The sequence below is a fragment of the Emydura macquarii genome, unplaced genomic scaffold, assembly GCF_026122565.2.
Source record: "Emydura macquarii macquarii isolate MOO-44397 ecotype Brisbane River unplaced genomic scaffold, CSIRO-AGI_Emac_v2 contig_3517, whole genome shotgun sequence".
Classification (NCBI taxonomy): Eukaryota; Metazoa; Chordata; order Testudines; family Chelidae; genus Emydura; species Emydura macquarii.
Window position 1 is genome coordinate 11,809,430 of NW_027133654.1, and position 27,780 is coordinate 11,837,209.

Genomic DNA, 27,780 nt, shown 5'->3' on the forward strand with positions numbered 1-27,780 from the left:
CACTTTTTCAAGGCAGAAGCCATTTATTTAACTTCCAAACAACAGAGTTGACTTCCCCACATACATACACTCCCCACCACCAGGGAAAATTTGGAATGGTGATGATAAAGCCTGCAAGCTATGTAATCATGCCCTTTTGATTTGTGTCCCATGAAGGTTGTGCATCGAGATCTGAAGCCCAGTAACATTCTCTACATGGATGAGTCAGGAAACCCAGACTCCATCAGGATCTGTGACTTCGGATTTGCCAAACAGCTGAGAGCAGAGAATGGACTGCTCATGACCCCTTGCTACACAGCCAACTTCGTAGCCCCTGAGGTAGGACTGTGTTTCAAACTGTGGAAACAGAATTTTATAACAAAAAGCATGTCTCCATCCCTGTCCTCCCTTTCTCTATCTTCAAAAAAAGGAACAAGGCAGGAGTTAGAACAGAAACAATTTTCATATGTCTTGTAACCACTCCCTAGTCCTATCATTCCTTGTGGTTGGTTAGCTTTCCCCATCTCCGTACTGACCGTAGTCAGTTGTCTGGTTGGGATTTGCTTAGATGGATCTTTGGCCGATTACTCCAGGATAGATACTTTCCCCAGCTGCTTCTCTTACAAGCTAAGAAGGTTGTTTCCCCTTCAATGTATCTCATCCAAACAACATTAAACTCAAAATGATTATATTGAAACCAAGATTAAATAAGAATTGAGAGAGAAAAAGTCAAGGAATGAAATCCTGGCCCCACTGAAGTCAATGGGAGTTTTGCTAATGGCATCACTGGGGCCTGTAGCCTGATTTTATAGTTATTAATTTATTGAATAGGGTAATAGGTATGCCAATTTCTTTAATTAAAAGGATCCTAAGGTTCGTGTCCTAAATCAGGCTTCAGGTAAGTTTTATAAGGACCCCGGGTACAACACAGGAAGAATTTCAGTGATAACCAGGATTTGTATAATTTTATAAATTTATTAAAACAACAAAAATAATAAACAAATGATTACTATAGAGAAAATAAAATGAATAATCAAATTGATAATGGATTAATACAATCTTAAAGTAAAGACTTATTTGATAGATATATTTATGATATGCTTTATACTAGTATACTCACACCCTTCCTGGACTTGGTTGAAAGAGATGTCTAATTTCTTAAGTTGGAGTTGAGTGGAATAAGAGCTGCTTCAAAGCTAAGAGCTATAAGCTAAGACTAACATTACAACTTTAAGAATATAAAAATAAAGAATGAAGCTTAACACTAAATAAAACTTTAAGCAGGGATAGCTGACAGTCGACTGCCCCGATGAGCTGCATTTGATCATACTTATACCCTCAAGAATATGGGTCCTTCATCCGGGCCCATACTTGGCCTTTCCACCTTCAAACTTTTGGGGTACATGTTGTCTATTGGCTACTAGATTCATACGTATTATTGACGTATCCACTTCCTTCTTTTAGGTGGTCTTTTATCTCACCTTTGTTATTTCTAGCTTATTGTGGGTTTTGTGGTGTTCTTGTAAAGTCTCTTGGGCGTAACTGGGACAGCCCCTTCCCCTTTTAATATCTCCTGACTTGTCTAGGGTAAAGGTTATAACCATATATATCCTATCCTGTTCTATATTGATACTTATCTAAACCAAAGGTTGACGTGACCTGTCTAGGGTAAAGGTTATGACCATATATATATATCTTATCCTGTTCTACATTTATCTAAGCCAAAGGTCGAATACATATATATATGAACAGTAGCTGTCATCCAGGATGTGGCCTGGAAGGTACCTTGCATTACAGCTGAATAAAATCTAATTTCATCACACAATCATATCAAAATATACATATGAAAAATATCTTTAATAATAAAGCAAGCAAGCAGGTTAGTTCTATAGGCTACAGGCCACAGTTTCACGATGTCCAGGAGCTTAAAACAAAAGAAACAGCCTGCAAAACCCTTCTCACCTTGAGCTCCTCAAATAGTAATCCAGACAGACAGAATCTGTGTGGTTATAATGAAGATGAAAAAAGCATTACAGGTTTAGTAAACTCTCCTCACCTAAGCTTAGCCCATCTTCCTTTCCCTTTGTGTGGCAGCATTTCTGAATTCCTTCTTGGCATCATATCTCTGGGCTCATTTCCCCATCAGGGCCAATTTTTGTTACCCTTATTCATGATGGATAGTACCTCCCACCATGATTAGTCCCATTGAATGTTTGTGTCCTTACAACACCCCTGTGAGGTAAAGAAGTGCTATTATTCTCCCTTTATAAATGGGGAACTGTGGCAGAGAGAGGCCAAGTGACTTGACCAAGGTCACAGAAACTGGATCCCCTGAGTCCGACGCTAGCGCTCTAACCCAAGCTAGTGCTTTTCCTCTTTATTGCCCCTAATCTTGTTAGTAACTATGCCATGGCTTTGGGTCCCCTACCTGTTTGGATGATTTAGGCTGTTCACCTTGCTTCACCACTTGAAAGTCATATCTGTCCTTCTATGAAGCATCAACAAGTTTATCTCCTGGATGATTGTTAGTTATTTCTTACAATTATTCTTTACTAGCTTATTCAAATCCCTGAATATACAACTCTGTCTACCTCTGCTGATTTTTACCCCATAACAGAATTATTACATATCATTGCACTATCAAATACCATTTTTCCCTCACATAGTATCCAATCCTCAACCCCCTGTGCCCCCTAATTCTCTTACCCTCCTGCCCAAAAAAGTAGCAGGTTGGTATCAGTCTGTGACTATGAAGTAAAAAATTGGATCATCTTCCTGCAGACAATACTTTTGGGATGTTTTTTAAAATGTGGATCATATACCTCTACTGTCAAAAAGTGACTTGTGTTTAATTGACACCATCTCATCATCATCATATCATGTGGCTTATTGTGTTGGACACAAAGTCAAGTCCCATGACACACATCACAGCCACGATCAACATATAAAAATGCAGATATTTTATTATCTCTTCCATTGTCAAGTTACATTTTGGTCAGTTATTTTGTTGCTGTTGGTCTGGGTTTTCCATTCTGGAAAGTGGAAATATCAGATAAAATATCAGAATAAATGAAAAATATACTGTGGCACCATGACAACTTAATTTTTAAGATGAAAATTGACCACATATGAGATACTAAATATTGTTATTTTCTGAAAGATGTAACATGCCTACTCTGACTTCTCTTTTCATCATGAAACATCTTTCGTACTCTGTCCCTAATCAGAAACGCTGCCAGATCAACACATTGTCAGATTAGACTTTAGTGAGCTGAATTCCTACAAAACATCATACTCCTTGCCATTCTCAATGAGTCAGGCAAGTCCTCCTAATGCAGGAAACATTAGAGATCAATTGAAACATTGCCATAACTGACAGTTTGCATGGAAGCCTTAAGTGCTGCTTCTTCATTTTCCCTGTGACATAATGCTGCCCTTCAGTTCAGATTTGTGTTTTACTGTATCAGTCCAAGCTCCATTTCCTCCAATATGCATGTGAAATGAAATAGGAAGGAGACTGAGCATATGATACAGGAGGATAGCAGAGGGACAAAGGCACATTTGCTTATATAAATCTCATTTTGTTTTGGAAACCATTTAATTTTTGGCATTAGATGCTAATGTAGCTGTTGCAGCATAACATCATACATGGTAAAAGATGTCTAAGAGAAAGAACCAGCATGCCACCTAGTGGGAGCAGTGCTCTCTGTTAAGAACAAATAGCATGATCAGGAAAAAACAAACCACAAGCACCAGATGTTACGTGACAGAGTATACAGGAAGATCATTTTGGGTAAAATAAAGAGCCTTCAGAATTCTTCAAAATTCAACCAAACTCTGGACATAACCTTTTTTGGCATGCAAAAATGTCAGATTTTTTAAATTATTATTATTTTTCCATTCTTGTATACTTCCTAGTTCCCACTACAACCAGAAGCAGAAGTGTTCAAGTACCTGAGAGCACCTATTTTCACAATATTTCAGCCCAGTAATGCAAACTGTAGAAGTTAGACAATTTTGGATAAACTTCTGCACATCTGGGCAGTTGTCAGAAATCAGAGGAGCCATCTGAAGTTTGCCCACCAATGCAAATGACCTGCAGTATGTTACCTAAGGACCACATATACATACATTTGAAACCACATTCCGTTCCCTAAGCAATCTCAGCTCCTAAATAGGTGACAGGATCTCTGGCTTCCATTGGGATAGGATAGCACACCTTCTCTTGTGAAGCCCTTTTAACAAACAGGCTTTTAGGGAAGTTATGAAAAAGAACTGGTATCTGATTTTAGTGCAGACACCTATCATTATTTAATGTTATAATTGTGTCCAGAAGCCCCATTGTGCTAGTAACTGTACAAACAGAAGCATTGTCCATGCTAGGCCTTTTTGCCAAAAATGTCCCACACTGCTACCACCCGTTGAGTTTTGCTATTGGGAACCTGAGTGTAGACAAAATGCCAGTGACTGCTGGCATTTAAATCACTGTGTTATTGTAGTCCTACTCTGAACATGATGCCTAAAACATCAGTGGTGCCTACTAGCTCTGACTAGCCCTCCCACCACTGCTACCACCAGGGGCAGCAGCAATAGGGAATTTTTAGCAAAAAATCTTCTCTGCGTAATTGCACACCTACTTTTTGTAGATTCCCTACAGCATAAGCTTGCACAAGGGTGGATTTTGCACCAAAAACATGAGCAGATTTTCTGCCTGAAGACCAGGCTTTCAGCCTCCAAAGTGGACACGTTATTTCAAGGGTTCTCAATCTTTTTCTTTCTGAGGCCCCCTCAACATGCTATTAAAAACTCTAGAGCCTAGCAGATAGGGGCAGCACCTCAGGGCTCCTGACTTCAACACCAGGGAGTGGGGGTAGGGGAATGGCTCAGGACCGGGGAGGACAGTGGCTCAGGGCTTCTATCCTTTAAGGTTTCAGGGTTGTGGGCAGGGCTCCGGGCTTTAGACCTGCATGGGTGCTGGGGCTGCTGGCCCAAAGCTCCGCTTCTGGCTTCAGCCCCTCGGGGACACCGGCCTTCAGCCACAGTGCAGGGTAGCTTCTTTAGCTCTAGTTTAGGAGGCAGTGTGTTACTCTTTATCTAGGCTAGGATAAAGATTGTGTTTAGGTCAGGCTTATTCAACCTTTTTTTCTGGTGCGGATAAAGACCAAGTGCTTTCTCTCCTCCCTCATGTGAGCTTGCTGAATCTGCAACTTTCTTTGTTACTTCTACCCCAGGAGTCTTAGGGCCTTAAGGGCCTGCCTAAACTAGGAAAATAGATCAAGCTGAAAAATGTCTTCACTAAACACATATTTAACAAATATGATGTTACACATGTAGCAGAAATGGTTTTCCACCTTTAAAAATGCATGAGCCGGTCAGAATGAACTCCCAGGGACCTTATGGTAAAAACTATTAACCTGTGTCACACTGAGGACAAGGTCTCATTTAGGTTGGGGTTAGCTGATACATGTTAGCTAACCCTGATCTAATCTTGACCTCTCTTCTTAATTTAGACCTATCCATTGAAAGCTGGAACCCCATAATGACATTTTTGCCTAGTCACTTTTCAAGGTATAACTGCACTTTAAATTAATCTTAGTGTATTTATTAAATGCTCTTTGTAATTTAGTATATAGTTACATCTTCTTGCTTTGCAGAATGTTTATTGGTTTCCCAAAGAACCAAAACAATTATACATGGTACACTTTTTTTTTTTTTTTTTTTTTTTTTTTTGGATTTTTAAACCACATTGTAGACAGAGAAAAAATCCAAAATTCCAGAAACAATTACCTATCACAAAGCAAAGCCTAGACGATCCAGACATCGTTTTACACATAAGAAACATAGAATTAGATTTTACCACCATTCCTCCTGCTGTAGTCCTATTGGCTACTGAGTGTAAGTAAAGGTGGCAGAATCTGGCCCTTAATGATCTCTAGACCTTTGGCATGGAAACTCCTGATAGCAAAAGCTGAGCAAGTGTATTAGGAATTTTACAAGGGCATGAACAAGAACAAAAACAAGACACAATCAATCATGTCTCCAAAACCTCAGCAGGACATGATTCAGACCGTTAGGTCACATAAGATAAGGTATCATGACATGGTCTAATACAGTGTAATGCCCACGTATCACGTTCCACACGAAGTCCAGGAAGTAACATGTATTTCCTTTCTCCTTCTACACATACAACCTAGTTGTCATACATTACTTGGTTATTGGTGTAAAATGAATATTGCTGTGACCCCACAAATCCTTTGGTTACTTTACTATCTTCACATATGCAGTAACAGCTTTACTGTAAATTTCAGAAACTTTCTGGCCCTTATTTTCCAGAGTTCAAATGTACACCTGACTTTGCATCACTGGTATTTGTATAACTACATGTTGTGCACACAGCTAATGAGTGTGGGTGGGTAAACTGGGTATTGGTCTGAAAATGATTGGTCATATGTATTTCTGGCAATTTATATGTACGAATACCTGATTTGCGCACACAGGACTGGTAACTACATATGAATTTGTACACTGACCTTTTCAAAAAAATCAGACCCTTAGGACCCAGTTCTCATTTATACCACGGCCATTTTACACTGTTCTGGCATCTTAAAAGCACCCTTAAGTGTGTTTAAATATACACCCACTGCAAGGCCCTTTCCTTTGCCAGAGCAGTGTACTGGGTCTTCAGTGTAAATGAGAATCTGTTTTCTAATGTCCAGAATAATTTTAATCAGGCTATGTAGAGAAACTCACCTTTGCTTCAATAGTAAATCTAGGACTATGTCTGTCAGTCCCATTATTGCTTTCTTCTGTGACTTTTTTGCATGTCATGGGTGACAGTAGCTAGACTTACATTGTCCAGAGTATTTACATATTTTCTGCATGTGTGTGAATACTTGCTTGTATTCATTGCTTTTAAAATCCACCTTCTTTCCCCCTTTCTGGCCCCTCCATCTTATTTGGCTTCTTTAGAGTTGTGCTAAATAGATTCTATTATCTTCAGCAAAATGGAAATGTACTCCCTTTCCATCCTATAGTTGCCCACACAAATAATTACTGACTATTTTGCTGCCCTAGCCAACTGCCTATTCCACCTGTGCGCTAGAGCAAACCCTGCAAAATGTTAACAAATCACTGCCACAACATCCACATTTTCCTGAAATTCAGAAGTTCAGAATTCAGGACCATGAATTAACATTCTGTATCTTTTGATTTCCTTTATGTAGGTCCTGAAACGACAAGGTTACGACGCAGCCTGTGACATCTGGAGCTTAGGGATCCTGTTGTACACCATGTTGGCAGGGTACGTATGAGATTTCCAATAAGAGCAGTCTTTCATGGAGTAATTCAAGGACATAAACACAAATACAATGTAATACGGATAAATACAAATACAATGTATTTTGAGAGATTAAACCAATTGCAGCAGACCAAAACAAACCCCAAAACCTAGAAGCCACATAGTATACTTTGGGTAATATCTTTAGAAGTACCTAAGTGTCTTTAGCACTTTCAGAAGTGATTTAGGCACTAAAGCACCTATGTCCCATAGACTGTCAATGAGACTTAGGCTCCTAAATGCCTACATTACTTAAGCACTTTTGAAAATTTTATCCTAAGTGTATAACATAGAAATAGTCTGTTAAGAACCAGATCCTTTTCACCTTATTCATGAGAGGATTTTCATTAATTTCAATTAAGGTGTGTTCTATTATATTCAGATTCTTATACCATGCTCATCACCAAGGCATCTGAGCACCTATACAAAGGAGAAAAAATGTGTTTTCAGATACAATTTGAAAAATAGATAGAAACTCCACGATGCAGACAGAAGAGGAAGTTTGCTTCTGATGGCGAGAGTTGCAAAAGAGAAGGCTTTCCTACAACAATCATAAGATTGTATAAAGGGACAGACTAGCAAAAGGGGGAGTTCGGTGGAGGGAACTAGAAAGGAAAGGGAGATGTGGTGGCTAAGATTAAAGACAGACATAAGATGGCTCAGAGGAAGAAGGTAGATTGAAAGAAGAGAGAGTTGAGACTTAACAGTTGTCAGTTTGAATCTGAAACTCAGTGTAAAATTCATAGAACACAAACCAGAAGCAAACGTTGTCAAACCCCTTGCAAACTGAAAATGCCAAGTTTCTTTTGGTGCTAGTAGAATAGTTGGCAGCTGGTCACAGTGTAGCGTATGTGCACATTTGTCATATTTAATGACTGTTTGTAGCCTTGCAACATCCCTTAAAACACAACCTTAGACCAAATCCTCTCTAGTTCAGCAGTAGAAAAGAACTTGAATTCCTTTCTCTGATTTTTATGGAAAATGCATACTCGAAGCCCATCTCTTGCCTCATTCTTTACAAAAAAGAAGCCAGCACTTCCAATACTAGCTATTTAGTTTCTGGACGACTCTGATCACCACTGAATTAGATATGATAAGACACTTCAGGAATAGTGTGCAAAGCCTGTCTGGCCTGCATTACAAATCAAGTCAGTTTCTGCTCTGAACTAAAGCAATGTTTTACAATCCCTCACTTCATTGTGGTCTCTGAAAAAGGCAGTCTCTGTTTAGCTAATACCACAGATTTACAGGAGTACATGGTGAGAGGAGATAAGGACTTTAAGGGTTACATATTACTTGTGATCAGTTTATTTTCCCAGTTAGATTAATTAATTGCTTTTTCAAAATGTAATCCTTAAAAGAAAATCTGAATAACCATCGTACAACCTCATATGGGCCCTGCCATCTGGCCAGGAGCTTGCCCTCTGAGCTGGGGGAGGAACAGTAGTATGAAGTTCTCCCAACTGAAAAACCCTCTCCCAGGTGTCTTTGTTATAGTTTTGAGCCTGGGTTTGCTGGGCACGCAGGAGATTCTCCTTCGCAAATTATTCAACCGTTCAAGATGCTCATACATTTGTAGGACCTGCTGTAACATGGTTTGAGACCATGACTACTGGACTTCCTTAAAAAATATCAGGGAAGAGCAGGATTCCTCAAGGCTGTCAGCCATATAAAAGTTCAAAAGGCGAGAAAAACCTATTGTATTCCAAAGAGGAGGCAGCTCAGGAGTGGGGAGACAGGCTTTTCCATAACCCTATCACAGGTGATTTGTTTTGCCATCTTTATTATGATGACTAAAGAAGACCTGAAAGGTGGGCTTTTTAAAGGTGTTTGTTTTCCTGCTTTCTTTGTTGTGTCAGAAATATCAGAGCTTTTACCTATTGACTCTGATGTAATTATCCACTACTACTCCAATCACTATAGCTCTTCTATGGTAGACAAGACCTGAACTTTTAAGGTTAAAAAAAAAAAGGGGGGGGGGGGAGAAAAATCCTATACAAACTTTTTTTTTTTTTTTTTTTAAACAAGAATCTTTCAGCCCTTCTTTGTAAATCAAAGAGAAAACGGAGGGGGACAAAGGTGCATTTCTTTTTTCATTGCAAGACACTTTAAAGTAGATGGTGCAGTATTTGTCCATGAGAAACAAATTCAGCCATAGCGGAAGGAAAATTAAGGACCTGTTTCTGGAGTTTTTACTTGGATTAAACTCCCATTGATATCAGGGCTGCAGAATCAGGTCCTATAATTGTATGTCTAAAAATCTGCAGTACATATTACATAAAGATATGTCTTTTTACAGTAAAAGTGATGTTTGTTTCGTAGATTCACCCCTTTTGCAAATGGACCAGATGACACCCCAGAAGAGATACTGGCCAGGATTGGCAGTGGGAAATATGCACTTGCAGGAGGAAACTGGGATTCAGTATCTGATGCTGCCAAGGTCAGCAGATTCTTCACATTATTATCCTGCTTTCTAAAAAAGGGTGAAAGATGTAAGCTCTTTCTAAGCAACAGGAGGGGAAATCAGCAGCTGTATTAGTTCCATAGTTCTCACTAAAATGGAGTTTGTCAAAATGGTTCTATGTGACTTATTACATTATGACTATTGTATCCTATTTCAAGAATGCAAGACATAATGCAGCATCATAACACCGATAAATGAAAATATTGAAGCCTAACAAAAATTTGGGCTTTTCAATTTGGTTGAACTTTTCAAAAAATATACAGCAGCCCAAAACCACAAGTGTCCAGTTTAATGGAGGATCACTGTTTGATCCCCAAAGACAAACCCTTTAAAAGGCAACCCATAAACCAATATTTTTAACATGCAGTCAGATATGTTTGTTTATATGGCTTTGTATTATTAAGAATACTTTGCCCTTGCATTGCACCTTCCATTCAAGTATCTCGGTTGTCTTTGTGAGAGAGAAATTGTTTGTAATCACTTGTGAGGAAAGTACATTTTTTATTTCAGTTTTCACCAAAAAGTTTAGTAGCAATTGGATGTTTAACATAGTGAGTGTCAGTGAAAATGAGGTAGGATCAGAGGCTAAAATAGGGAAAGAACAAGTTAAAAATTACTTAGACAAATTAGATGTCTTCAAGTCACCAGGGCCTGATGAAATACATCCTAGAATACTCAAGGAGCTGACTGAGGAGATATCTAAGCCATTAGTGACTATCGTTGAAAAGTCATTGAAGATGGAAGAGATTCCAGAGGACTAGAAAAGGGCAAAAATGTAGTGCCAATCTATAAAAAAGAGAATAAGAACCACCTATGGAATTAGACAAGTCAGCATAATTTCAGTACCCACAAAGATAATGAAGCAAATAATTAAACAATCAATTTGCAAACACCTAGAAGATGATAAGGTGATAAGTAACAATCAGCATGGATTTGTCAAGAACAAATCATGTCAAACTAACCTAATAGTTTTTTTTTTTTGACATGGTAACAAGCCTTGTGGATGGGGGGGAACCTGCAGATGTGGTATATCTTGACTTTAGTAAGGCTTCTCATACTGTCTTGCATGACCTTCCCATAAACAAGATGGGGAAAAGATGAGGAAATACAAGATGGGGAAATACAACCTAGATGGAGGTACTATAAGGTGGGTGCATAACTGGTTGGAAAACCATTCCCAGAGAGTCATTATCAGTGGTTCATAGTCAAAAAAGGACATATCCAGTGGGGTCCCACAGGGATCAGTTCTGGGTCTGGTTCTGTTCAATATCTTCCATCATTGATTTAGATAATGGGATATAGAGTACACTTATAAAGTTTTTGGACAATACCACACTTGAAGGGGTTGCAAGTGCTTTGGAGGATAGGATTAAAATTCAAAATGATCTGTAGAAATGGTGTGAAGTAAATAGGATGAACTTCAATAAGGACAAAGGCAAAGTACTCCATTTGGGAAGGAACAATCGGTTGCACACGTACAAAATGGGATGCATTAGCAGGAGTGTTGTAAGCAAGACCCAAGAAGTAATTCTTCTGCTCTACTCCACACTGATCAGGCCTCAACTGGAGTATCGTGTCTAGTTCATGGCATCACATTTCAAGGAAGATGTGGACATATTGGAGAAAGTCCAGAGAAGAGCAACAAAAATGATTAAAGGTCTAGCAAACATGACCTATGAGGAAAGATTGAAAAAACTGGGTTTGTTTGTTCTGGAAAAGAGAAGACTGAAGGGGGACATAACAGTTTTCAAGTACATAAAAGGTTGTTACAAGGAAGAGGGAGAAAAATTGTTCTCTTTAACTCCTGAGGGTAGAACAAGAAGCAGTGGTGGTTAAATTGCAGCAAGGGCAGTTTAGGTTGGACATTAGGAAAAACTTCCCATCAGAGTAGTTAGGCACTGGAATAAATTGCCTAAGGAGGTTGTGTAATCTCTGTATAACCTCCTCTTTAAAATCTCCAATGAAGAACACCTGTCAGGGATGGTCTAGATCAGTGTTTCTCAATTGGTGTTCTGTAGAACACTGTTAAGGTTCCGCGAGAAAGTGACATCGCGCTGCCGAGAGTAGCTGTTCTCCGCGCCGCCAAAAAAGGGAAGATGTCCCAGATTTTTCGGTGGAGGGTATTGAGTATGAGTGTAATTTCCCCGTGGAGCCTAAAGGGTTCTGCAGGGAAATTTAATTGAGAAACGCTGACCTAGTTGTTTGTATATAATTTGCTTATTTTGACTTTTTTTTTTGGCCCCATATGTAAAAATACTGTTAAGAGTTTGGGGGGTTCCGCAATTCTTTATCGAGTTCAAAAGGGTTCCGTGGCCAAATTTAATTGAAAAACACTGGTCTAGATAGTACTTAGGCCTGGAAGGGACCTCGAAAGGTCTTCCAGTTCAGTCCCCTGCACTCAAGGCAGGACTATCATTCTATCCTTGTCCTTATTTTACAAATGAGAAAACTGCAGCACAAAGTAATTATGGCCAAAATTTTCAGAAATGGCCACCCAAATTTGTAATACCTTAGGTCTGCTTTTCAGAGGTGCTGAGCACCCACAGCTCCTCCTGACGACAGCTGAAGTGGGCTCTCAGTCCCCTGCCTTCCTAAGAATCAGGTCCAAGGTGTTTCAAATGGGGCACTCATACCCTTCAGTATTGGACACGTCTATATATTTTGGCCAATGTGACAAAAGAAATCTGTGAAAGAGCTGGAATTAGAGCAGACACCTCCTAAATCCTAGTCCTAACCACAAAACTATCTTCATTTCTCTTGTATTCTTTAGGGTTTAAGGCCAGAAGGGACCATTAGATCGTCTAGTCTGTCTTCCTATATATCATAGAGACCATAGAATTTCACCCAGTTACTTCTGTATTGAGCCGAATAACTTGTGCTTGACTAAAACATATCTTTCTGCCTTCACTTGAAGACAGTAAGAGATGGAGAATCCACCACTTCTCTTAGTAGTTTTTTTCCAATGGTTAACCAACCTTGTTGTTAAAAATTCATGCCTTATTTCCAATTTGAATTTGTCGGGTTTTTGCTTTTAATCATTGTTGGTCCTTATGCCTTTCCCCACTAAATTAAAAAGCCCTTTAGTACCTAGTATTTTCTCCCTGTGAAGAAATTCTTTTACTTATACAACGTAATCAAGTGACCGCTCAATCTTCTTTTGATAAACTAAACAGATTGTACTCTTTAAGTCTCTCATTGTAAGAAATTTTCTCCAACCCTCAAATAATTTTTGTGGCTCTTTTCTGCACCCTGTTCAATTTTTCAACAACCTTTTTAAAATGTGGACACCAAAACTGTACACAGTAATCCAGGAAAGGTGTTACCAATGCCATGTACAGAGGTAAAATAATCTCTCTGCGCCTACTCACTACTCTGTTTATACATTCAAGGATTGCATTAGCCCTTTTTGCCACAGCATCACAGAGGCTATTTCTACACTACCACTTATTTTGGTATGACTTATGTTGCTCAGGGGTGTGAATAAAACACCCCCCTGACAACGTAAGTTACACCAACATGTGCACCGGTGTGGACTGTGCTATGTTGGTGGGAGAGCTTCTCTCACCAACATAGCTACTGCTTGTTGGAGGTGGATTAATTATGTCAACGGGAGAGCTGTCTCCTGTCGGCATAGAGCGACTAGACTAGAGATTTTACAGCGGTGAAGCTCTACCAATGCAGCTGCACCACTGTAAGCTCTCTACTGTAGACATGTCCTAAGACCTCAAGTTCAGTCGCTTGTTCACAATGACCCCTAGATTCTCTTCGGAGTCACTGCTATCCGTGATTCAGTCCCCCATTGTGTAGGTATGGCCTGAATTCCTTGTTCCTAGATGTAGAACTTTGCATTTTGGCTATATTAAAATGCATTTTTGTTTAAATAGGCACAGTTTACCCAAGCATTCCCGATAGATTGAGCTATATGGATTGATCTGACTGCGCTATCCTCATTATTTTCCATCCCACCACTCTTTGTGTCATCTGCAAATTTTATCAGTAGTGATTTTATATTTATTCCTAGATCATTGAAGAAAGTGTTGAATAGCTCCAGACCTAGAACCAATACCTGCAGAACTTCACTAGAAATATTCTCCATTGATGACTACTTTTTGAGATCTGTCAGTTAGCCAGTTCTTGATCCACTTAACTCAGGTCTGAAGAAGAGCTCTATGTAAGCTCAAAGCCTGTCTCTTTCACCAACAGAAGTTGGTCCAATAAAAGATATTTTCTCACCCACATTGTCTCTCTAATATCCTGGGACTGACAAAGTTACAACAACACTGCGTACAAATCTTATTGTAACAATTAGTTTGGACAACACAGCAGGTTAAACTAAACTCTGAAAAAAACATTTATTTATTTATTTAACTAGAGCCTTAATTAAAAATAATATTTTTTCATGCTTGTCAGGAACATAAGAATTGTATAACTTAGTATAGTAAAGGTTGACTGGGTGTAGTTAATGAGCAGTCTCAAGATGGTGATGTAGGGAAACATTTTCAGAAGTGCCTAAGTGACACAGGAATCTAAGTTCCACCTTCAAAAGTGATTTAAGAACTTAGGAGCTTTTAATATCCCAGTTTTCCTTTAGGAAACTATTTTTCCCTAGTTTGTTGGTTGGTTTTGGTTAGTTTTTTCTTCTCTTTTTTAGAGAAGCAACTACTTCATCTCACATGTGCAGGCCCATAGTCAAATGATGATATATTAATAGGGTATCCAGTTTCATATTAATATGTTCAGATGGTCTCTTATGTGCCTAAATGTCAGTATGAGATTTGAATGTTCTGTTAGGTGCCCAACTTTGAAAATTTGGTTTTACTTCTGAAAATTACAAGGGATTATAAATGCTTGGATGCATCACAATGTCTATTTAAATACTGCTGATGCAACTACCATGAGGAAAAGGAAAATCTAAGTAAAATATTTCCAAGGAGACTCTGAAAACCTCAAATGATGGTTTTTGCGTCCCCCTCCCCCTTTCCTTACCCTTCAACCACAGGATATTGTGTCCAAGATGCTTCATGTAGATCCTCATCAGCGCCTAACAGCAGTCCAAGTGCTAAGACACCCGTGGATAGTGAACAGAGACTATCTATCTGAAAATCAACTCAGCAGACAGGATGTTCACCTGGTGAAGGTACACACAGCATCTTTGGACTTTCTGTTCCTAAGAACAACTGCGACTTTGAGTAACAGTGAAAAGATGGGATTTGTATTAACACCTTGGAGATGCAGGAAATAAGGGGGTTATTTTCAAATAAACCTAAGATACAGTATTACATTAAATGTGAAGCTTTTACACGCATCATCTGCTAGTTGTAACTTTCTTCTGTGTTGTAATGAACTAGCTCGGTAGAACTAGAACTAGTGTACCAGTACCCTCTGCTGGGTGGTATTGGAACCACTCAGTTGCGTGCCAGAACCTATACTGCTAGCATCTAATAAAGGTTCTCCTTTCTCTTGATGGTAGGAACTAGGAAAGGGAGGGGCGTAATCAAAGAACTGATCTTAAGCTCACTATTTTCTTTTTTTTTTTCTTTTACAGGGTGCAATGGCAGCCACCTACTTTGCTTTAAACCGAACACCTCAGGCTCCAAGGCTGGAGCCTGTATTGTCCTCCAATCTGGCTCAGCGGAGGGGCATGAAAAGACTTACCTCAACAAAGTTATAGCAGTCCCCAAAAATGCCTCATTGAAAACCACAGTTAGCTGAACTTTGGACAACTTGCACATGAAGTCACCAGAATCAGCAGAAGTCCAGCATAAGGCAAAGTTATCCTTTGCTCTTTTCTTTCTTTTACATTTGGGCCAGGCTCCTGAATCAGCAACTTCTCAAAGACGTGCCAATTTTGCCAATTTCCCTACTTCCTTATTGACTTAAAGCCAAATAAAATAGGTTCCCTCCCAGCCCCAAGTACTATTTTTGGAATCCTTAAGTTGTTCTATGAGAACACTTTTTTTAAAGCACTTTTCACAGTGAAAGCAAGAAGCTGGGTTTAAAAGTTTTCAACTATGCCAATATCTGTCTCATGGTGAATTGGCTCAACCAATCAGCAGTATAGATCTACTGATCATCAGCTGCCCTGAAACCCATCTCAAAGGGATTGAAGGTTGGGGAGACATGGTGCCGAATGCCAGACTTAGAACAAATGTTGTACAAAATGCAGGAGAAAGAGCGGTCACTGATGAGTACATCTCCTGATTCTGAGAAATCTTGTGAACTCTCCCATTCTCATCTGCTGTTGATTAAGGTACGGAACAGTGACAGCCCCTTTAAGAGCAGGTGTCACGAGCCCTAACGTATTGAGGTTTGGCAGGGAACCGCAGTTTCCAAAAGGGATTGTTAGGTCTCATGTGACTGAGGAGGTCAGATGCCTGGCCAACACTATATAAGTAGGAGCCTGTGGCTTTCAGAGGAGGTATGCCCTAGAGGATGGCTGGTGGAATAGAACCAGGAAAAGACTTGAGAGAGGCTTATGGACAGCACCCAGAAAGACCCCACGAAGGGTTATTGCCAGAAGGAAGAAGCCTGGACAGGATAGTGGAGAGGGGTGTTAGTCAGTTGAAACTCTGTTAGGGAGCCAGACTTGATCTTCCAGCAAGGGTGGCAGGAAGTCCCCCTTTTATAGCCCTATGTCAATGAGGCTGATGGATTGTTGAACCCAGGAGCGGCTAAATGGACTGCCATTCTTTTCCCACAGGCCTTTTTCTGGGTCTATTCCACCAGCTCTCCTCAGTCTGCTCTTAAAGAGCCAAACCTTCTATCATGCCTGGGCTCTCAGCACTCTCTCTTAAAAGAGCTACCTGAGTTTTTCAAGGTTTTTAAATAAACAAACAACGCCACAGGATACCGTGCTCTATAAGAGACAAAATCATCCATACTCTGCTATCTAGGTTTTCCAAGTGCAGGGAAAGAACACATCACCGGAAAAGTCTTAGTGAAACAAATCTTCTTTTGCATTTCCTACTTTCAAAAGAAAATGGGCAAGGTTTGTAATGCTGGACTGAAGACATTTTTTATTCCTTTTCTTATCCATGTTGGCTCTTGATGGTCACAAGTTGGCCAGGGCTGTTATTTATAGTGCTTTTGTTCATTTTTGTTTTCCAAGTGATTCATCACCTCAGATGCTTTGCAGGAGCAAACAATGTTGGCTTTTATTTTCTGTTGCGTAAGGTAAAAAGAAAAAACGTGAACATGGAGCATTGTATCCTAAGAAGTGTTTATTTTGCTAGGTAGCCATTCTGTGTATCTTGATACTCAGCAGATTCATATTCTTTGCAGCAGTATGTCCTGAGGAACAAGGAGTTGCATTAGCTACAGCAATGCGCTTCCTAGGATTACATTTTCCAGTGTTGCTCTGAAGTTTGTTTGTTTGCAGTAGTCTATTTTAAAATTTATAATTAATCTTAATAATTTAAACCAATATTTAATGTTCTGTTTTATGTGCTGTGCACACAGGACTGCATCAAAGCAGCTCTCCTTGAAGCTCTATTTTTTTTTTAAAGAATAAAACAATACTGTGAAATGACACAAGATGAATGAATTGGCTCGAATTTATGTCCTTGTACATGTGTGTGTTTATATAATATAGAAACACATATGGCCCTGATTCTCTGGTCTGGCCAAGCTGTGCTTGGGACAGAACTGGGCACGTAGGTTTTATGCCACCTTTGCGTTCCCCTTATTAGAAGTTAGAGCAGCCTCAAACACCCAGCTGTCAACAGCCTCATGGGGCTAGTCCAGCTGCTGGGGATCACTGGGGCATAAAGATGCCCTGACCCCACATCGTTTTCTCTGGGAATGATACCTGTGATGGGGTATGATGGGATGGTGGTGTAAAGTGGCTACAGCAGCTGTACACCCCCCAGGGATTCTGCGTACACACGGAGCAGCTGAGGGGGATTGGATCTACTGGCTCTCCACCTGCTTTGTGCTGCTTGAGCAGACTCAAGAAGTGGGCCCTGTGTGTGTAAATGTATCGTGTATGAAGAGAGCCTGCACATATGTTGTGTACAGTTTTTGTCTCTCCTAAGATTTCCTGTTGATCTTGCAGTGCTGTAATTTTCCTCTCTATTCAGAGTACAGTGAAACAGCAAAGTTATTAAAATCCACTCCCCTTTTGATATTTGGTTTTTCATTCTTTCTGTACCTTTTCCCCCCATCTTAACGCTGCAGTGGGCAAACTCTACTGCTTTATACGAGTCCTGCTCTGGGCACTGCTTAGGGTGTGATTCTGATCTCAAATATATGAGCATAGTTCTCTCTAACTCCCAAATTATCCGCAGGCTACATGTGCAAAGAATGTGCCAAGTATGGAAGAATAAATGTTAGCTTGTGCTAATTATTTTACTGTACAAACTTAGCAATCATGTTTAAGGATGTTTGTCTAGTAGGGCTTTGTCCATGTATCCAAAATACATAAGTCCCAATTTAGCCAAATTGCTGCACTCCGTGTTTGACGTGATAGTACAGAGAAGTTCTCATCAATATAATGAAGCTGGAAAGTAGTCTCAGGTAAAGCGGCAGTACCTGCTATCACTACCACAGCGACTTTTTTTTTTGTAATAGTGTTTTCCTTTATAGCTACAGAGCTGTATAGCTTAGCAGCAAGCACTTGCTCTTCCTAGGAGGAAGCTCAGCATACAAAGGCTTCATGTAATTTTTTTAACCCTATAAGAGATTAGTAGGCATGTAAAAACCCACTATTTTAGTAGGTTTAGATGTTTTTGCACTCCTATAAATCTAAAATCACTCTGAATTAGGAGATACCTGATCACAATGGTACCTTCTGGTTTTGGAATCTGTACCATATTACAGGCTGTTAGTCTGCACAATGGCCTAATGCCTTTCCATATTTAAAAAGAATAGGGTTAAATGCCCGAACCATCTAAGTATATAAAGAAATTACAGTGTGATGTATACACATGCACGTTAAATGGCTCTATTACAGGCCCACAGTTCAGCAACTTCAGCGGGCATTCAGCTCAAAGGGAGAGGAGTTGAGATTGCTCAACACCTCCTTGGAGTTTCCCAAAGCTTGCAAATTTGGGCCCAACCGAGGAAACTACAACTTTACAACTGGTTTTACAAATACATGTTTAAAAGTAAATTAAGCTAACATAAGGGGCCAAATTTACTAATCCTGGCCTCTTTGTCTGCATACCCACACAAGTCATCAACAAACATTTTTTGAGTACTAAGGATAAACAAATGCACACACACTTACAAATACAGCAGAACCTTGATTTTACAAACACCAATCTTATGAATGACTAGTTGTACAAACCATTTTTCCTCTTGGGAAAAATCACAAAAAGGTGATGTTGCTGAAGAAGAAGTCGACATCCTTTCGTGTTCCGATGCATTGGAAATCGCTTTGTAATGATGCCATAAAGGACAAGAAGAAAGCCATGAAGGACACCATACTGCAACTTATGCAAAGCACCTGCTTTAATTTTGAGATGTTCCATTTTACGAACTCTAATTTTATGAATTCAGCCCCCAGTTAGTTCACAAAATAGAGGTCCTACTGTAGAATCCGCCCTGCTGCTCCAGAAAGACATCTTAACCAACTTGTATAATGGCAATCCCAAGGTGACACAAAGCTAGCAAAGTGGCTGTCTGCCAACCACTCTCAGTCCCTCCTCCCCCCGGCATAGACCTACTGTGCTCCAGCTATTCTTAGCTGTTGTAATGGTTTCTTGGGACTGTGAACAAATGGGTTTATGTTTGAGCAACTTTTGGACTGATTTTGGAAGGGATATTAAACCTTGTGCTTTGGATCTTAAGCCAATCTCAGAGATCAGGATGAGATCCTTGTGGGGGGGCAGATCATTCATCTGTCTATTCCAGGGTTCTTATATCATCTTCTGAAACATCTAGTACTGGCCATTGTTAGAGACAGAATACTGAACTAGATGGACCTTGAGTCTGAGCCAGTGTCACAATTCCTATGTTCCTATGACTTAAGGTATGACAGGGACTAGATGAGTCCCTAGCTAACCCCAGCAACCAATCCCAGGTGCCACAAAGGCTCAGATGCAGCTCCGAAACAGAGCCATAAATTCTGTATTTTTTGTGCAGAAGCTATTTGCATATGCAAGGATGTGGACACAGAAATGGAGGGGGTAGGTTGAGGCCTCTTTGAAAACACGACCCTGAAGTTCTTACCAACACACCATGGCAAGGAGGTGCACAGTTACAGGTAACAAGCCAAGAAAAAACAACTGAGGTTCTACACATTTTGCCTCCACATAAGGTGTAAAGGGGGCATGAATGATGTTTTGTTTTTAAATCAGACCATTTTACATGAGAAATTCAGGTCTTATTTACTCTGGTTTTGTGGTTCATGCTTTGGATTCCTGGAATAATTGTAGGATGAAACCTTTTTAAACTCAAGGGGAATTGATTTTTATTCAGACTATTTGGAACTTTGTTTTAAGGCCTATGTAACTTAAATAGTTGGAAGAAAAATTCTCTTGTTAATTCACATCCCATTCCTTTTTAACCAAGGGCTAAGAAAGCTTCCCAGTCACAATTGGGTCCTAAAAGATAGACAAGCAGTGCAGCTGAAACCAGTTTTGACATTCGTTAGGTGAAAAAGCAATCCTAAAAAACTTCAGGCCACCTTTATGTATCATAAAGACGAAGAAATGCACACATCCAACATTTTTTCTTTTCAGGTTTTGTACAACTTTCCCCAGTATGGTCTACAATCATACAGCACACATACGTAACAGGAAAGCCTCTTATCAGATCTACAAGAATTGTCAAAACGGGTATTTAAACATGCAAAAGTCAAGTAAAATTAGTGTTAAGATTTCTGTTGTGTTCTTAAGTAAGATTCTTAACCTAACTTTAAAGTAGGGGATTTTTTGGTATGCTAATGTTAAGAACGTTATATAGTAAAGTCAGTAATACTTGGAACCAAATTTTCAGCCAGCTTGTGAAATTGTTGTTTTGTGAACACAACAGCTGAATTTGTATGTGCAAATGTCAAATCATGACAATCATGTAGCTAACTAGCCACTTGACTATGCATATAAAAACAGGCCGGCACATGTGAATATTTCATATTCTAAACTTGGACACAATTTGTCTACATTTGAAAATTTGGCCCTTACTGTCAGACAGTGTTGTACAATACACAGCGTTCCATTTTCAATTACACAACCAATTGTATCTAGTTATATCTTATTAGTCCCATAAAATGCATTGTAGAGGTTCAATTTGTGCCCCATTGTGTCCTAAATAGATGTGATGCCCATTATTTTCTGTAATGTCATAGAAAGCAGGAAAGACAAGAGGGGACCATATGTCCCTTTTGTTAAAGATGAATTTTGAGACCGGAGAAAGAAAAGTATTGTAAAAGCTGTGAAACGGAGAGAAAAGTCAGTTGCTGAAGGCTGGCTCTTGATTATAACTCAGGGCCAAATCTTGCCACCCTTAGTAACTTACTCTGCAAGGAGCTCCTATGAAAGAATGGGACATCTCACTCCATGTGAGGGTAGCAGAATCTGGCCCTTAGGAAATAATGTGTGTGAGGGGTTTTCTTTGTTAATATTTAATAAATTAGTCTAAGTATAGACCATGATCTAGCACTTCATTTACAGTCCATATCCATGTTTACAAACAACTCCCCCCCCATGTTCATGCCTTTTACATGTGCTATTTGAAATGGGCAGCCAGTGTACAGATTTATTATGCTCAGTTTCTGAATTTTCATATCTACATTGTTTTATGAAGTGTGGTATTTTTATAGCACAATGATCATCTTTTGACTTTCTATATTGTTACCTACAACTGTTTGCAGATAAGTTTCTTGCTCCCTTTTGTCTGTGCACTGTACGTTAGTGTTGCGGATACTGCCACCACTACCAGCCACAGCAGCTGCCCTGTGACAGCTGTCTGAGCTACACTTCAAAGCAGCAGCGATTGTACTGAAAGGCTGGCTGCATGCTGGGGGACAGTGGCAGGAGAGAATGTTCAACTCTATTGTGACAGGGCAGGAGTTTACGGTGACAGACTCCTGAGAAGAAACCTCACTGCTGATCTTCTTCTGTACTCTAGAGTTTTGGCTTGGCATGCCCCTTCCTTATAAAGAAAGAAAAATTAAAAAAAAACCCTATTTTGGTTTTCCATATCTGATTCCTTGTTGGTAATTAAGCACTTGGTCATGGTTGGATGTGTACATAAGAATTGTATGGTTTTTTCCAGGACCCTTTCTCAAACAATAACTGGAGATGTTCTCTCTTTATAGCTTCAGCCCTCAAATTTATAATTTGACCCGCTGTTTGCTCCCTGGGGAGGGTCAAGTGAGCCTTTAATCACTCAGGCTATGTCTACACTACAGCCTATTTTGCCAAAATGTATGTAACTCAGCGGTATGAATATTCCACCCCTTGAGAAACATAAGTGCTCATGTTCACAGCACTATGTCAGCAGGAGACACAGCTTCTCCCACTAGTGGAGGTGGGTTTTTTTATGCCACCAGATGCGCTGCAGTGCTGTATGTATAGACCTGGCCTCAGCCCTTCAGTCCTCACCCCAGACAAGCCTGGGATTTCATTTCTGTTCAAAGCAAAGCTTCCACATAGGGTACCTTAAATTAATGTCCCCTCAGCAGTAATCTGAGTATGGGTGCTGCGAGTGTCCTTGGCAACTGGCATGCAGCCTGCAGAACAGTTCTCTGCCCCTCAGCCAAGTTATCAGTGACTGCAAAGTAACAGTCTTGCCCAGGCCTGTAGCAAGGAGATTGAGTTCTATTTTCTGGAATTACTCAGCCTGACTCTCCCCTTGATTACACCAATTTTACACTAGTGTACTTCATTGTTTTTGAAAGAATTGCACTGGTGTAACAAAGTAGAGAATCAGATCCACTCTCTCTGCAGAAGCAGTTTGGGGTCTCTAACACTAAGTAAATAGATTCTGGTCCAGGGGAGTTTAATCCTTTGATTTCAAATACTCATCCTTAGTATTCTGCACTGAATATACTTATCTTAATATCTCTTATGCCCCTCCACCAATTGCAGTGCGGGCTTCCTCTCCACTTTTGTCCTCTCACCATCCCCCAAAGAACAGCTCCCCCACCCCCATCAGTCCCTAACACAATTCTACTTCCCTCACACCAGGCTCTGGCCTCCTGCACCATAACAGCCTCTTCTTAGCGACCTCCTCTGCCCTCTACAAGCTGCTTTCTCCTTGACTTGGGCTGAACTAACAATTCAACCCCCATCCCCCTTCATGGCTCCCAGCCTGAGAGTAGACCGAATAAAACCAGCAGCAGTGGAAAATGGGTTATGTTGAGAACGCAGGCAGGAGAGAGGAAAGGCAGGACTTATTCCATACATTGTGTGTGTTTATATAATGAAAACCTCTTTCACAGCACAAGATACAGAAGGACACATGTTGGTCATATAGACAATGTGATCAAGGCACTTTGCTCAACATAATGGTAATGGACTGAAATAATTGAAAGCACTGTACCTTTTTTGCACCAAAACTAAGCCACAAAATGTGTTGGCGTTTTCAGGCAACAGACCTACAATTGTTTCATGCAGCTGGCCACTTTGTAAGAGACAGATAAACCCCACACAGACTGAAATGGGGGCATATTTTTGTACTCTACATGGGAGAATACTCAAGTGGATGAAATCTGATCTGGAAATAGAATTCAACAGTGTCACCCACACATCCACAGGTTAGGAAGGAAAAAGTCCTGCAGTTCTTTCCCCTATGATTCTATGATTCTATTACATACCATTATTGTAAAAAATGGTCATTGTCAACTCATTTGCACTAGATTTGTGCATTTTAATAACCCACAAAAGACTATTTCCTGGCCAGCCTAAATGTGCTACCTTTTGTGTGGTGTCAGCTAGCCTCCACCAGTGTCACAGCTATTCAGCAATATACACACCTATTGGGGAGTACAGTTGGATTCTAAAGATCTGATGCTCCCAGGCTGCAGGAAGACCTGCAAAATGGGGGAGGTCTACAGAAAAAACACCAGAGCTCAGACTTGGATTCTGATTACCTTTTTATTGAGAGGCATTTAAGAACCCTTAGATAAAGCATGGGGGCAGAATTTAGTCTCCATGAAGATAAAAGGTCTTCTTGTGTCAAGAGTGGGTGGGGAGGATGGCAGCATTAATTAAAAAGCTGCAATAACCTGAGCTGGACAGATAGTGGAGCAGGTCATCAGCTGGTGTAAATCGGTGCATCTCCTTGGAAGTCAGTGGAGCTACAGCAACTTATACCTGCTGAGTATCTAGCTGCATATCTTACAAGAGGGAATTTCAATACAGCTATCCCTTAAACCTTCTTGATCAGACAGACTGATCCTATTAACAGTACCTGTATTTAGCTTCTCATAGCTAAAGCAGCCTTGACCTTTCAAATATTAGCTATTTCACTAAAATCTTGAATATCAAGAACTAGAACCACCCTATAATTCAACAGCCTCTGCTCCACTAGTGACACAATGGTGCCAGATTTTTTTTCAAGTTGCTGATTGGTTGATTAAATGTGGTGTCTCATTTCAGGCATCTGTGTGGACAAGTTTAACAATACCACCCACTGAAATCTGAACAGAGCTGGGTGTATGGGGCAGCACTGTGCTGTGTATTGAAGTTCATATACTATACACACAGAGGGGAAAAAAAAAACCTGTCGGGAAACTAACAGTGCTATTCACTTTTATTTGTACCCAAGTGGGAATAAAAGCAGAATACAAAGCTTAAATATGTCCTTTTGACCTAGTCAAAAAACCCACACTATTCTTGAGCAAGTGTAAAGAACATTTCTGTTGAGACAGAGTTCCATTTCTTATTGTTGATAAAGTCACTCCTAAACTAGAGCATTTTATTAAATCTTTTATAAACAAGCACACGCGCACACCTTTCACCAATCCTATAACTGGAGACTCTTCTAAAGAGGCAGACTCTTTTGACCACACTGTTCATCACAGTCTGTCCTTTGCACCTTTTCAGAAAAGATCCAAACCTTAAAGGGACATAGTCTAGGAAAATAGTCCTGACATTCCATCCTGATCTTAAACCAAAATATAGTTACATTGCCACCGACCTGTACATAATTTGAGTGCTACAATAACATAGCATCTAAAGGGGTAAGAGTCTAATATCAGTTAGTGATTTAAAACAAGAGTAACTCCACTGAAATGCAATCAGTAGCCAAGAACAGAATTTGAAGAGAGACAGTTGCTCCCTCACCTATAGAAGTCTCTAGGGAGAGGAGCCCCTGTGGACTCGTCTGTATTCTACCCTGGTCCTCCAGCCCCGTGGGATATTAGTTGGTAGCTCCTTCACAGAGCTGTGAGCATGGGCATGTACCTGATGCGGTTCATCCCTCTCCCTGACACATGCCCCTTCTGCAGAATGAAGAAGACCATGGCACACATCTACCTGAAGGGAACCAAGTTGCAGTCCTTTCTCCAGCTCCTTTAGAACCTTCTCTGGTGCTGACTACACTTCTCCCCACACTTCCTAATATTTGCACACCCCATTTGTGGCCCCATGAAGTCACAAGACCTCCTCTTAGCATTCGCCAAGGTGGCTGTCCACTATATCAGGAGGAGAATGCTGAACAGGGAGGTGGTCTGCAACTGTGAGGCCTATTTCTGCTTTTCCCTTAAGTTATGTATCTGCAGTGGGGGCAAGTATCAAAGGCCAGCTGCTGTGCTGCTAAATGCATGCCTCTTCCCATCCCTCATGGGTTGGCAGCAGGTAATGAAGGCACGGCGAGCTCGCCCGGCCGGGACTGCTTCACTCTGGCCAGCAGCTGTTCCAATGTGCTCTGGCTGGAGGGTGCTGCTCTGCTCCAGGAGGGCAACCGCCAGGGATCAAGGCTGCTCTGCTGTAGCTATGGCTCTGGTGGGGGTGGAGGGAGGCGCAGTTTGGGAGCAGCTAGCTGGGGCTCTGCTGGTGGGCAAGGGGAGGGCACAGCCTCACACAGAAGGGGCAGGGGCTAGCCTCCCCAAAAGGGTGGGTGCACATGCCTCCCCTGCATATCCAGGCAGAGATCCTCTGGGCCACGTCCACTGGCTCCGTGGACACCTTCAAGGAGCTATGGGTGCTTTTGAGATTCTCTTCTTGGTGTTCCCCTCTGGCTGCCTGCTTCTGACCCTGTGACACTCCCTCCCATTTCTGTTTTATCAGGTGCTGTCCCCCCGACTTACTGGAGCCCTGGGTTTAGTATCTCCTCCACTTAGGCTGGCAGAGGGGCCTTTAGAGCAAGCCCACCCATTATTCCTGGACCCCCGTCCTGGAACTCAATCAGTACAGAAGTTTCCCTCTAGATTATGGTTAAAGCATGTTGTTAGGATTGCATGGCAAAGACTGTACTGCCTCTGCCCATGTGGTGGTATTTAAAACCACACACTTCTGTCTTCCCAGGGCTTTCAATTTGGAAGTTTTCACTAGTACTTAATTCCCTTAAAAATTAACCCATAGGCTGAAATCTTGGCCCCACTGAAGTGAATGGGAGTTTTGTTACTGACTTCTATTGAAATCTTGAAGAAACTATTGTACATTTATGTAACCAAATGTTATCCAAAAACAGACACCCATGCCCTTAATTCAGTGTCACCATTAAATTGTGTTTATTAAATGTTAAACACACTTAAATTGTGTCACTTGTTCAATGTTGGAGGAGTTACCTTTGTTTGTCCAGCTTGTTTGAAGAAAAGATCAGGGATAAATACCACCTGTGCCCTGTAGCTCAATGAAATAACTGGTTTTCGAAAATGGGTAGCAGAGTTAGTAGTTAGCCAAATTCTGATGGCTCATCTCAGAAGTTTAAAGTATCAGGTGAAAGATCCCAGGCAGCCACAAAACTAGAATAACCATCCTAAATCGTTATAAAAAGGTACAGTACCTGCACTCTCTAGTCTTACTGAGACTCTCCTGAGAAGCCTTGTCAGTGAAAGGTGAAACTGAACTACTGCTCAGAGTTGTCCACAATTAGTTTTTAGCATCCTCTTGTACATAGTTTGTGCTGTACTGACATAACCTGTAGTGAGATTGTTATGGTTTTAGTTTCAAGAATTTTTATGGAAACACCATTAATACAAACATTAGTGATGCACTAATCACATGAAGCACTACAGGCCCTAAACCGGATATGCCAAACATGAATAAAAAAAGTTTCCAAAATAAAACAGATGGCAAAGGTCTACCTCTTGAATACGCTATTAATTAGGCCACCTGTTTAAAAACAGAGCAAGCCAAATTTATCCCTGGTGCTGACCCTGGACTTCATGAATAAGGGGACAAAATTATGTTTTAATTAGCAGCTGGCCTTTTTCATGCCAAATTCTTGTTTCTGAAATCCGTTACTCAAGAAAGGAACAAAGAAGCAGGATTTTTTCATAAATGATCTGATGGATTGGGAAAGAAATTTAAGCTTGGTTTTATTTAAAAATCAAGAGCCAAATCCCAGTCTGGTTTAAATTCAGGGGTAAAGGTCCCAACGATTTTGATGGGATGAGGATTTGACCCCATACTACTAAAGAAAAACTCCAGTAGAATATAAAAGGTTATTCTAATTAAGGTGCCCGATTCTCTTCTCACTTGAGCCTGTCTAAATCAGGAGTACTTCCACTGAAGCCACTAGTTAACTTTCTAAGTACATGAGTATTGTCTAGGCTCCCAAAGGCGCCCAACATCTGAAGCTCCCATTGAACTGGATGAGATTTGTAAAGTTCTCCGCCTTTTTTAAAATTGGGCCATAAACCTTAAACACATATTCCATCCTGAGGGGGATGAGAGGCCAAAAGGAAAGTGGGGTATGGCTGTGATATTAGAGGATGTCAATACAGCTGTTGTGTCTTCTTGGCATAACAAACACTGGTACTTCAATAATTATACAAATCTCATTTTCAACAACATTGCTGGAGTAACTAAACTAAAGTATTTTTGTAATCCTTGAGAAATGAAACAGTGGCACTGCTACTTGACATCAACAGGGTTTGGAATAACCAGTA

The 27,780-nt window shown here is 40.4% G+C and overlaps 1 protein-coding gene across 2 annotated transcripts in view; it reads left to right on the forward strand.

Moving 5' to 3' along the window:
- LOC137145253 (ribosomal protein S6 kinase alpha-2) overlaps positions 1 to 17,192 on the forward strand; it is a 366,242-nt gene extending 349,050 nt beyond the window's left edge. For both annotated transcript variants that reach the window (XM_067535976.1, XM_067535978.1), the window contains exons 17-21: positions 157 to 318; positions 7,203 to 7,279; positions 9,638 to 9,755; positions 14,779 to 14,916; positions 15,325 to 17,192. In XM_067535976.1, coding sequence (XP_067392077.1) covers positions 157 to 318; positions 7,203 to 7,279; positions 9,638 to 9,755; positions 14,779 to 14,916; positions 15,325 to 15,450 — 621 coding nt within the window. In that variant the 3' untranslated portion in view covers positions 15,451 to 17,192. The remainder of the gene's footprint in view (positions 1 to 156; positions 319 to 7,202; positions 7,280 to 9,637; positions 9,756 to 14,778; positions 14,917 to 15,324) is intronic.
- The last annotated feature ends 10,588 nt before the right edge of the window (positions 17,193 to 27,780 follow it).